A 13,590-nucleotide genomic window follows, 5' to 3' on the forward strand; every position below is an offset into this window, starting at 1 on the left:
TCTGGACCCGGCCAAGTTCTAAAAGGCAGCGGGCTCAGCAAAAGTCAGAGCAGGTCTATTCAGGTTGTACAGATGGTGGAAACGCTGGCAGCCAGCCAGACAGGCCGCAGCACAGCCTGTCGAGACGAGGCATTATTCATAGCTCGAACTGCCCATCACCACCAAAACGCACTCCCTGTGAGACACACCAGACTGTCCAAAAATGTAGTTGTTACAACAGATCTCTTTCAATTGGATTTGACAATTTGTCTAAAACATGTCATTTATGTAATTCATCACAATCGCACTGATTTAACCGCAGTTGCCTTCTCCTTGTCTCAGTTTCTCCGTCTGACCTTTCTCACTCGGTCTGCAGCCCAGTTCTCCTGCCAGCTGTCGGCTCGTGACCTCAGCACCACCAGCAGTGCCATGGACACAGCCGCTTTGACCCTGGACCCCGAGAGTTGCCCCTACTGCGCCAAGGCCCTGGCCAACGAAGCTGAGGGCAACGAGACCCCCGGAGACTCCGACAGTGAGGGTGCGTACGAGTTTACCCAGGACCTACGCCACAGGGACAGGAGAGACAGCCGGCAGCCCAAAAAGAGGCAGCGAGGGCTGGGCAATACGTTTGCGAAGGTGGTCCGCTTCTGGAGGCTGGTGTGCGACACGTTCAGGAAGATCGTGGACAGCAAGTACTTTGGACAAGGGATTATGATCGCCATTCTGATCAACACTCTGAGCATGGGGATCGAGTACCATGAGCAGGTTGGTGTGTTTTCTGTGTGTCTCATTAAGAATGTGTGTGAGTGTTTAAATAGAGACAGAGCGCATTTAAGTCCCGCCCCCATGGGAGGGGAAACAAACTCTCCGAGCTCCATTGACTTGTATTGCGTGAAGGTTCCTCCTCCTCATTTCCGACTGCTAGCAAACAACAGAAACGTTCACAAAGCTGCTGTTTTTGTGGGATGCGCTGCCAACAATGCAAAGAACCCATAACTTCAGTTTTTATAAGCTGCTGACCCGAAAACTGACATAGACTGACATAAAGTTAGCCTAAAACTGACATTTGGATATTTGACTTGGTAACAAAATGCTGGCCGCGGACATAACGTTAGCTCAGTGTCAGGATCCCACAGTCTTCTCATTCTCCCTGCCGATTCCTCACGTCTGTATCCACTTTTGTCTTCATAAAAGCTGTTTTTCAGGTCAGCAGCTTATAAAAACTTATGCCATGGGTTACTTACCCTGCTGGTAGTGAATGTCACCACACAGCAGCTTTAAGGCATTTTTCTGACAAAATTGACGAGGAGACACCTCAATGGAGTCAATGGAGAGCGGATAGTTGTTTTGAGGGTATGACGCGTCGCGCTCTGTCTCTGTGCAGCTGTTTGATGGTGCTCCGTCGAGGTATGGTTGTGCGTAGCAGCGATGAGACCCTAATGAAAGACTGTAGGAAGGTATTGGTTTTACTAATAGATCCTCTGTGTACGCGTGTGTCATTCTGTGCAATTGTGTAAGCTACGCAGCTCCCACAGGCCCAACTGGAATTCCTGATGTCCCTTTCTGGCCTCGGTTGTTTACACGAGCGTAATTACAGCCATGTGAGAGAGAAAACGGAAGTGAGAGAGAGAGAGAGAGAGAGAGAGAAAGAGAGAGAGAGAGAGAGAGAGAGAGAGAGAGAGGTGATTTAATGGGTAAGGAAGGCCCCACAACATCTCACATGAGATCTCAATCTGCAGTTTTTTTTACTCCTGGGTTTCTTTCACTTTGACCCTGTGTACACCTGTGGTCCGTTTCAGAAAGCAGGTTTGGTGAAAACTCTGAGTTTGTTAACCCTGAGATGAGGGAAACTCTGGGTTTTCTGTTTCAGAAAGGGAGGTTAATCAAACCTGAGAGAGAGGGGTAACTCCAGCCCGTTTCAGAAAGAGAGGCAACTTAACCTCGCGACAACCCTCCATTTGTTTGTCACCACAACGCGATTTGGAAAACGGTGCAGAAAGAACATAAACATAACGTCTTGGCGAGGAGGTTGCTGTGGTAGTTGAAGTAGTGGATGAGTTTGTGTTGAGCCTTCTTGCTACAGATCACCCTTCCAGTTACGTCCTGTTCGTGGAGATTTTCCTCTTAAATGTATTTAATCAGCGCAGATACTGTATCAAGAATTCACGTTTCCAAAATGCATATGTTTTTCTGATGAGATGAAGATTTATAAACCTGAGGGTTTCAGGTTCAAGGTGTGTTTCAAGCGTGTTTGAGGCTATTGTGTAGTGTTTTTGGCTTGTGTGAGTTTGTATAAAGTTGAATAACGCAAGTAAAGTAGGTGACACAAGTATTGTGTTTGTTTGTGAATTTGTGTGTGTGTGTGTGTGTGTGTGTGTGTGTGTGTGTGTGTGTGTGTGTGTGTGTGTGGAAGGAGCTTGAAGCCTGGCCAGGTTTTTTGGGGTTACTTTCGGTCTCTGACCCAGTGCCTATAAAGATGTCCAGATGCCATCCTCGGCACAAACACACCATAACCATTTTAAACCTATACATCCATGTTTTTAAACATGTAGTTGTAAAACAGAAATAGTTAAAGTTACATTGTGTAAGAATTTCTCCCATCTAGCGGTGAAATTGTATATGACAACCAACTGAATATTACTTTCTAGCCCTCCCCCCCATTCCGAGCGCATTTTAACTCCTACGGTGGCAGTATTATTCCAAGAAGTACGACTTCGTCCGTGAGTGTTCCTTCCCCAGTGTAATACTAGTTTTATGTTATTTTGGTACCATTTCATCGCTAACATCAGCTATCAGGTTCCCAACATATGCAAGCTAATGTTAGTAAAGTACCAGTGCTATCGTTATTCTGTATATTGTACGAGATTAATAGTTTAAGGCAATCTTTACAGCGTAGGAGAGAAGCAATGGAGGTTTTTGTTTTTAATATATTTCTCTGAGCAGTATGAACAATGTCAATGAAACCGAAATGAGCTCTTAGTATCTCCATCGTTTACAAGCAGCTGTTCTAGCTGTAGCTAGTCTGTGTTACGACTCTATTGCATGAGTTGTCTGCCAGGGAAATCACGACACATATGCAATATAATTCAGCGGCTGGAAAAATGTGATGGTTACAAACGAGGCTTAACAATCAAAAGTCAAATGGAATGTTTTTCCGAATTATGTCCAAATCTTGAGTGTAGAACTTATTACTGGGCTGGAGGTGAACTGTGGCAGGGAGAGAAGAAGCCGTGCAGTGCAGAGAAAGATACTGATGTTCAGAATTTAGCCTCACACCAACACCAACACACCAATCTGGTTCTGGAGCCTGAAACCAGTAGACAGTTTTGAGTAAGTTTGCTGTCCAGTAAGCATTGAACTTGGGAGGGCAAGCCCAAGGTCTCTCAAGAAGTTTCTTTTCCCTTTTTTTCCACTACTCTTTCTCCTCCATTTTGTTTTTCTCATTCTCACTTTCTTTCTCACTTTTGACTCTTTTGTCATATACCATCTGTCCTCCACTTCTTGTCTCACTCCTCTTAAGTCTTTTCTCCTCTCTTACTGTGAAGTGCTCTTTCCTAGTTTGGGTAACATGGATCCCTCCAGTCTCCAGACAGACTGCTGAAAACTTTATTGAGACGCTTCATTGATTGCAAACCCATCGACATCCAATAGATACAAGGATCACTAAGTCTCTGTTTGGCTCTGTAACTGTCCACATGGAGAAGAGGCTGGGTTTTAATTTCCCATACATCCTCCAGCCAAGTTTTCTGCTGGAGTTTTGCAGTGTGTTTACACCGTGCAACTGCCACCTCAGGAATTAGATTGAGACTTAACTACTGTGTTCAGAGCTACACATGTTTAAAATCCTCTTTTGTCTGCACCCGGCTGATAAACTCAGTATTAGGCAACATTATTTTATGTTTTAGCTTATAGCTTTTTTTATTGGGGCACAGTTCAAACCGTGTTTACAAAGCAAAGAATGGATAACCTTGATCACGTGTTGAAGGTGGTCTGTCCAAAGTGCATTAATGCCGCCATACGGGAAGGATGGAAGAGATATTTATGATTTGTAATAGACCTTTTCAATGGAATTCCATTGCTAGGCCCTTGTTAACTTCCTGTCAGTTGATGCCATTCACATACACTGCAACAGGAAATCAACTTGAGTCCATTTAGAATGTTTATGTTTACATCTGTGAAAAGGTCTATATTAGAGTGTAACATTTATGTAATGAACATATTTATTGAAATTTATTGAAAAGATTTCTGGTACAGGATATACAATCCAAAAAAACAAATATATATACACACATACATATACATATATGCACATTCACATTTTAACATTTTATAAAAACATTAATTTCATAATTGAAGTTTTCTAACAATTCATAAATAAATTACATAAATGAATTACATAAATTACTGACAAGCTTTATAATTATACATTACACCTCTTGACAGGCAAAATGCATCCAGCCTATTCTTAAAGGAGTTGATAGAAGGGGAAAGCACAACTTCTTCTGGAAGGTCATTCCATGATTTTACCGCACAGAGTGTGAAAAAGTTCTTTCTCTTTTCAGACAGGCATGTTCTAGGGTAAAGTTTTAAAGAATTCCCTCGTGTCTCGTACCTATTGTTCCAAAAGTGAAAGATAGGCTCAACTGTTACATCATATATTCCCTGTACAAGCTTATACACCTGAATCATATCTCCTCTGTATCTCCTAAATATGAGAGTCGGTAAACTTAATTTCCTCAATCTATCGTCATAAGACATGTTTTTCATTCCTGGAATTAATTTAGTAGCTATTCTCTGGACCCTTTTAATTGTTTCTACATATTTTAATTTATATGGACACCAGATGGAGCTTGCATATTCAAGATGAGATCTTACCAGGGATTTGTACAAAGGTAAAAATATATCCTTGCATACATTTTGAAAAGTTTTTAGTTTTTAGTATTGCAATCATAGATTTTTAACTGTATCAGAAATATGTGTGTGAAATTCAAGTGAACCATCCACCACAACACCTATGTCCCTCTCCTCTTGTAGTGGATTGACCACTATATCCCCAACTACATAATTGGCTACACTATAATTTTTTTTCCCAATATGTAAATGTTTACACTTTTCTGGATTCATCTTTAATAACCACCTGCCACACCATTTGCCCATGCTACTTAGATCTTCTTGAAGATGGGCTCGGTCTGTGTCACTTGATATTATTCTGAACATTTTAGTATCATCCGCAAAAAGGTAAACATCAGACTGTATCATATCTGGTAGATATATTACAAAGAGAACAGGGCCCAAGACTGATCCCTGTGGGACCCCAGATGTCACCGGCTTCCAGTCTGAGGCGGCACCATTCACTACCACCTGTTGTTTTTGTTTGTACAAAAAATCCTGTATCCAATAAATAACTCTGTTGTCTAAAAAATAGGATTTTAACTTTGATAGCAGTCTTTTATGAGGAACAGTGTCAAAGGCCTTTTGAAAGTCCAGATATACACAGTCAACTGTCTGTCCTCTAGCCAAAGCTTGTGACCATTTGTCAAGAACTGTGAGTAACTGAAGAGAAGTTGTCCGCCCGGATATGAAGCCATATTGTTTACTACTAAATAATGTATTACTTTTCATATGGTTGACTATATATGTCCTTATAAGTTTTTCCATTGTCTTGCTAACATATGCAGCAAGTTTGCCATCAACGTGTCAACCGGCAGCATAATTTCCACGCTTCCCATTCATGTCTATGTAAGTAGCCAGGCAATGCATTTTGGTAGTTTTGAGGCGACTTTCGAGAGATGGGGCGTCGAGTTGCCCGATCCTGATTTGCATAAAGTTGAGGTCCAGGCTATTTAATGCAAATCAAGGGCGTCCAACTTGACCCGCCTCTCGAAACTCCCAGAAATATTTTAAACTGACCGTTGTCTATCTAAAATTAGAGGACAGATTCAGTATCTGCATAGCTTATTTCTGGTCTAAAATGTTTTCAGAAACACATTTGAACTATTTTCGTAAAATAAAAGGAGCCACCATTGGTCCGTGTCGACATCTCTGGGCCACCTGAGGAGAAAGCCCACGAGTAAAAGCATTCGTCCAATCAGGTGCAGCCATCGCGGTTTTCAATGGGTGTAGCCTGCTTTCTTTGGTTCTCAGTGGTCATTGAAGAGAAATTGCTGAAACTGCTAGTGGCAAGCCCAGAAGCGTCCAATCTTGAATCCTGGGAAGCAGGGCGATCCCTCCCTTCCAAAAACGTACCTGTGGACACGTATCTTAGTAGCTAATACAACATTTCCTCCAGCTGCTTTCTCAACAGTGAAAGCCTTCTGGCAATTCAGGAGGCTTAATCCTTTCTAAACCCCTTTTAAGTTTCTTCTTTGCTGCACAAATCAAGTAGAAAACATTGATTTCAACCGTCTCTGTTCTACACCTAAATTTATTGATACTGAAACGCCACAGGGAATCTGCTGAGATCCAATATTAGATGATGTACCAAACATTGTGCAGTGTGTGAAGTATTCAAGACAATCAGGTGATCCCATATTAGCACACAAATGTTCATCCTATTTGCCTATATGCAACAAAAAAAAGATACATTTGCTAAATGGAAATGTTTTTCATCCAGAATCCTGCACATTTCCAGTTTTGCAAACCCGCTTCACACCTGTGAAGCTCAGCACATCTTTGTTTCTGTTTGAAGAAGAACATAAGACATATATATATATATATATATATATATATATATATATATATATATATATATATATATATATATATATTTTTCAAATATGGAGAGAAGGAGCAGGGCAGCAGAGTTTTATTTCATATATAATTTTACATTAACTGTATAGTTTGCACAATTGCAACCGGTGCCTGTATCCATGCCAGCAGCTGCTGTAGCACCAATATGGCAACATCACCTGCCTGTTCACTGTCCTCACCTTTAGATATCTAAACATGAATTGAATACAAGCTACAATGTGAGTCAATAGGGCAATTGTCCGGCTTCTATTTACCTTCACAAAAGTGCTCGTTTTGCCACTGACAGGCTCAGATTAATACTGGACTAATTTCGAAGATTGTTGTTCCCATCAATCACTTAGATACAAAAACATCGGAAAATAGGTTGAAAAAAACGATAGTTAACCTTTAAGCAATTGTGTTTCAGCTCTGTTGAATGGCAGCTTTTCGATCAAGTTAACTCGTTTTCCAGCCCGCCCTCCTGTTCTGTAAATGGATGACACACACACACACACACACACACACACACACACACACACACACACACACACAATGGATCTGGTATTATGTATCATTCAGCTGCAAATAAGGTTGTGGAGTTCTGACTGTGTCTTGAGAATTTGACAAGATTAAACATCCACCCCGATGAGTAATTGATGGCGAGAAAAAGATGGGGAACGTACACTAACACACACACACAAAGTGAGTCAAACTTCAAGCGATATTTAAAAGCTTAATCAATGTCACTGCTGGCAATAATTACACATGATGTGCTTATTAATCATGAATTGTGCTGAATATGGATGGGTGTATCTGACAGAAGAGTTGTCAATTTGTCACGAAGGAAGAGTTTCTGCAGCTGTGCGTGCTTGAATATGTTTATGGTTTCCATAAAACAGTAATCTCAACTACAGTTGATTTTTGGCAAAAATCATCCTGGTTCATTGTAGACTATTTACATTTCAGAGCATTTAGTAGCTAAAGAGAGTGAATGTTACACTTACATTGGGTGGACAGAAACATGACCCCAAATGAATTCTAATGCTATGCTCTTTACGTTTAGTTGAGTTGTTAAGTTAACTAGGAGCTACCCACACAATATGTTTAGGTGTTTCAGTATTTTCACTATAATGCTTTGTGTATTAATCCGTGAGACCACATGAAGATGTTGAATGTGTGCTACAAGAAACCATTGGCAGAAATGTGTATTGTAGATTGTGTATCAAGTGCCAATTTATTTAAAGGGTATCTACCGTTTTTTTCAACCTAGACCCTATTTTCCTATGTTTTTGTGTCTAAGTGACTGGTGGGAACAACAATCTTTGACATTGGTCCAGTATTAAGCGAGATCGCTACAGTCGGCAGCGGCGAAACAAGCTACATTGTAAGTTAGTATAGGGCAATTGTCCAGCTTGTATTTACCTCCACAAAAGTGTTCGTTTTGCCACTGACAGGCTCAGGTTAATATTCTAAGTGTCTGACAACATTATGGAAAGGATTTCTAAGGAGGTCGACCTTTTCTGTTGTAAGATCCCTTTTTTATACATGAAAACGTCCGCGAAATTGCTTTCACTAAACCCACCAGACTCCATGTAAATAAACAGTAATTTTAGCATCGTAAAATACACTTCATTCAAAATCGACATAAACAAAATAAAACTATGAAAAGCCATTTTGGGTCGTCTTTCCACTTTTCCAAACATCACAACTCTAGTTTTGGTTGAAATAAACCCATAGTTTAGTGATTTAAAAGTCTGGTGGGTTTAGCGCTAGCGACTTCAGAGCTGTTTCTGGTTAAACAGAAAGGTCTCAAAGAGGTTTTAAAGGTCTATCTCTGAAGGAATCCTTTCCATAATGTTGTCAGATACTCAGTCAGTGGCAAAATGAGCACTTTTGTGAACGTAAATACAAGCTGGACAATTGCCATATTAACTCACATTGTAGCTTGTTTCGCTGCTGCCGAATGCAGCGATCTCGCTTAATACTGGATAAATGGCAAAGATTGTTGTTCACATCAGTCCCTTAGACAGAAAAACATAGGAAAATAGGGTCCAGGTTGAAAAAAACGGTAGTAACCCTTTAAGGTAAACCTTAGAGGGTTAGGGTTAGGGTTAGGGGTAAATGTTATTCCTATAGTCTAAGACGGTAAAAAAAATATTTGTAAAGATGAACAACTCTCCACCAAATCCAAAAACTAGAGTGCTGAAATCTAAATTTGTGATGTCATCAAGTACAATGTGTTGAACTGCTCCATAGACAATGTATTGGGAAATATGTTACAGATGAAACTGAGAACACACTGAGGGAATGTTCTGAATATATGGGTACATTTTTTGTTTCAGAACTGAGAATGCTAGAATGGAATAAATCTCATTTAGGTATAAGAAAGAAAAGAAACATTCTGTGGGTCCACAAAATCAAATCAATCTCCTATTCATTGTCTATGGAGCAGCCTCGGACTTTAGACTTACTTCTCTGGTTTCTGGCTTTGAGAGAGAGTAGCTAACTTTCCTAGGCCATAAAAATAACATACTGGAATTCTTAACTTAGCTGGTGTTCCCCTTTAAGGTTTTATCATTATTATTATTATTTATTTATCATCAATCATCATACAGAATATCTGCTTGTCATTGGGATCAAAGAGCACCGTTAATACTTATCCGTGGCTCATTGAGATTCTTCTCTCAGAGTATTAAATATGGACTCTTTCGCTCAAGACTCCTAACTCTGGGCCTGGCACACTGGATGAGACTCTGTAACACAAACTCACTCTCACAGACATGTGTGCACTGCTGTGACCTGACTCCTGAGATATAAACCGGCCTCTTAAGTAGATGGGCCATAACAGACACTCTACATCCACACGCGTGTCCTTCAAACACAGACATGTTGTTACCCTGCAACCCATCAGTGTGTATGGAGCTACAGGGCCTGAACCCTCACTGTCTATGACACATAACAGAGCCCCCCTGTCTGCTTCCTATCTCTTAAACGCACACAAATACGTACACACAAACTCTGCTGCTTGGGAAATGGCACAGGCATGCTCTCGCTTCGAGGGCAGCAGAAGAGGCAAGTGCAGCGAATGTAAATGTGTGCGCGACACAGAGATGGAAGGATAACAAGGTGATTAAATAGAGTGTTGGACAGAGACCACAGAGTGTAAGGACTTGGAGGGAAAAGGATAGAGAGGGTGATGTGTGGAAGAGATGAGGCAGACGGGTTGGACGAGTAAGGAGAGGGTGCCTGCTTTATCTCTGCGCAGTTTAAGAGCGTTACCATTTATGGTGGAGCTGATGGAATAGTTGTCTGTCTGCCAACTATGTGACATAGCCCAAAGTCTATCTATTTACTTGGGAAGGTCAACCTCTTTCTCACTTTACATAAGAAACTTCCCTGTCTGTATGGTCACCCGTCCCTGTCTTCCCCACATCCTTGTTCTGAAGCTCTCCTGTCAGTCTTTTCACTCCCTCCATGAACGCCGGTGATGCCAAAATAGCTTGAGGAGAAGTTAAGAGGCATAGAAAAGACAGGGGTGTCAAGGGAGATATGGCAAAATGCATGGTTCCTGTTTTGGAAATTGTTGTTGCTGTTATAGTGGAAGCCTTTTAGCACTGACATGAATATTGATTCAACATGTAGCTGTTACAGAATAAAGTGATCTAAAGTCACTTTTGGGTCACTTGGTCTACATTTCCCACAGGCGACTTTTGACTTGATTAACCTTAAAAGCTATTCCCCTAAAAAAAGAAAGTTGCTGCTCAACAGTGATACATGTTGGTGTTTGTACAGTACGTTTGTATTCAATACTTAGTTCGCTTTATGAGGATAGGAAGGGAAGGTTCACTTTGAAAAGGGCAAGTTTTAGGGTCAAGTGCTTAAGATTGATGTTAAGGGTCGAGTTACACACATCCAAAGTGCAAATACTTGCAGCTAAAACACACTGTTCGAGAAACACTGACGCCATTTGAAGAAAAAAAAGCTTTATTACTCCCAACAAGAACAGAACCATGGACTATTGTTCTGTTTCCTTGCAGTAGAGCTTAGATCGGGCCCAAAAGATCAAGCCCGACCTTTCCCGAGCCCGTGCACGTTGTGTTCGAGCCCAGCCCGGCCCGACACATTAACTGTAATTATGAGCCCGAGCCCGATTTAAACCCGACATTCTTTTAATACGTGGGCCGTTATAACTGACGTTCTCAACTACAATTCTGAGTTGTTTGAACTACAGAAATCTGTTTAGAATTATCTTAATGAATAATGCAACAAGGACGAAGCAGGCTAAACTGTGCTGTTTGTTTATTCAGACTGGAATGGATCGCAAATGGATCCGAATGAAGAAACGTAAAAAAAACCTGTAACCTGAACTCGACCCTATAGCCTAGCTGCTCCCTCAGCCATATAGCGTTGGTAACAGATCAAGGCAGCAACATAATCAAAGCTCTGGAACCATATAGGAGATTTTATTGTCTCGATCACCTAATTAATACTGTCCTTTGGCACGGTCTGCATGCTGACGCATTGGCTGACAACAGTGCTGCAGAGGGGGGAGACACGATGTAGCACAGTTTACCTCACACTCAAGTCAGTGCAGGACACCCAGAGCTATGGGAGGAGCTGGAGAGGCATAGCTTTCTCCACACCGAATAAGGCTGATAAAGTAATGATTAAAAAAACACAAATGCTTGGTCAAGGGCCCGGCCTGCCCTGAGGATAGCGGCGGAGAATCTAAACTCTACCTTGCAGTAATGCAATTAGCTAAGCATGCCCGACCTTAAAACTAGTGTGCTAACATTCTTATAAACACAAATGTACTTTTACATAACACACAAAGTACAGCCAGAGCTGCGCTTTGTCACCAATTCTGTTTGTAATATTTATGGATGATTGCAGTTCGGTGGGCTGGGGATCTCATCGCTGCTCTTTGCAGATGATGTGGTCCTGATGGCATCATCGGCCCGTGACCTTCAGCGCTCACTGGATCGGTTCGCAGCCGAGTGTGAAGCGGCTGGGATGAGGATCAGCACCTCTAAATCTGAGGCCATGGTTCTCAGCAAGAAACCGATGGAGTGCCTTCTCCAGGTAGGGAATGAGTCCTTACCCCAAGTGAAGGAGTTCAAATACCTTGGGGTCTTGTTCGCGACAGAGGGGACAATGGAGCGGGGGAGATTGGTCGGAGAATCGGCGCAGCGGTGGTTTGGGGGGGGGTGGTATTACATTCTATTTATCGCACCGTTGTGAAGAAAAGAGAGCTGAGCCAGAAGGCAAAGCTCTCAATCTCCCGGACAGTTTTCGTTCCTACCCTCACCTGTTGTCATGAAGTCTGGGTCATGACCGAAAGAACGAGATCCAGGGTATAAGAGGCCGAAATGGGTTTCCTCAGGAGGGTAGCTGTCGTCTCCCTTAGAGATAGGGTGAGAAGCTCAGTCATCCGTGAGGAGCTCGGAGTAGAGCCGCAGCTCCTTTGTGTCGAAAGGAGCCAGTTGAGGTGGTTTGGGCATCTGGTAAGGATGCCCCCTGGGCGCCTCCCTAGGGAGGTGTTCCAGGCACGTCCAGCTGGGAGGAGGCCTCGGGGAAGACCCAGGACTATGTGGAGAGATTATATCTCCAACCTGGCCTGGGAACGCCTCGGGATCCCCCAGTCGGAGCTGGTTAATGTGGCTCGGGAAAGGGAAGTTTGGGGTCCCCTGCTGGAACTGCTCCCCCCGCGACCCAATACCGGATAAGCGGACGAAGATGGATGGACAAAGTACAGCTGAGGTTGATGGGAATATGATTCGTTTTTTTTACGTATTTGGTCATAAACCAAAGTATTGGATTGAAAGACCCTAACCCCACTTTTGTGAAGGTAACCCAAAAAGCTGGGGTGCAACAGGAGCTTTACGTGGGTTACTTCAAGCTTGAAAACCTGTTGTCAGGCACAGGGACCTGGATGGTGTGTACGATTCTATAACAGCTACAACCAGGGTGGGATTTGTGAATAAAGCAGAGCAGGGGATGTTTTTTGATCATGCACAACCAAACAAAACATTCAATAATTAACTCCCCTTTTCAATACCATGGATAAAGTGCCACTCGGCCAGCCATGCCAAAACACTGAAAATAATCTCAAAATGAAATAGCACAACTTGGTGTCAACATAAAACACAGCGCTTTCAAGCCGGAGAGCAGAGTTTACTGCGAAAACAAAATACTTTCAGTCTAACCCTAACCCTCTGGAGTGTTTTAACCACAATCCTTTTCCTAAACTTAACTAGTCGTTTTGGTGCCTGAACTTAACTGTCATCGCGGCATGACGCTCACTTTTTCTGGCTAAACTCCACTCCCATGGCCCCTGAAACGACCATCGTCTGGCGGTGCCTGTACCCGGCTCACAGTCACCTATTGACAGCTAAACAACTGCCGCTGGTAGCCGGCGTCCCCAGAGCTCTGTAGCGACTAAATGCAACCAGCAACTGGTTCAGACTTTATCGTTCTACGGCGCTTAGTGTTCACGTTACAGCGCTTGAGGTCATTATGGTTTGATTATATTTTGCTACGAATGGGAATGTCTGTTCTTATTCCTGAATTTTGGCCCCCTTCAAATTGAAAGCAGCCTGATATTTAAATGTGTGAGGTAGGATTAGGTTCAGTTATTGTAAGGACTAACATTAAATATTTTAAGGTTGTGGCTTGTTTTATTTCCAAAGATTATGGAACGTACAGTAGTCAGTGTGTTTCAAGGCCTTTTGATGCATTCTCATGCTTTATGATGCACACACACACACACACACACACACACACACACATTAGCTTTTGCCCTTGCCAAACCCAGTGCGACAGTGGAAAGAACCTTTGGTTGTGCTTCTTGCTCCAACCAGAGACAACATTTATTCAGCTTTT

General features: G+C 42.3%; 1 protein-coding gene across 1 annotated transcript in view; it reads left to right on the top strand.

Moving 5' to 3' along the window:
- Positions 1–13,590, top strand: part of cacna1g (calcium channel, voltage-dependent, T type, alpha 1G subunit) — a 242,460-nt gene that overhangs the window by 91,379 nt on the left and 137,491 nt on the right. The window contains exon 8 of the mRNA XM_078279988.1: positions 356–744. Coding sequence (XP_078136114.1) covers positions 356–744 — 389 coding nt within the window. The remainder of the gene's footprint in view (positions 1–355; positions 745–13,590) is intronic.

This window comes from Sander vitreus, chromosome 21, assembly GCF_031162955.1.
Source record: "Sander vitreus isolate 19-12246 chromosome 21, sanVit1, whole genome shotgun sequence".
Classification (NCBI taxonomy): Eukaryota; Metazoa; Chordata; class Actinopteri; order Perciformes; family Percidae; genus Sander; species Sander vitreus.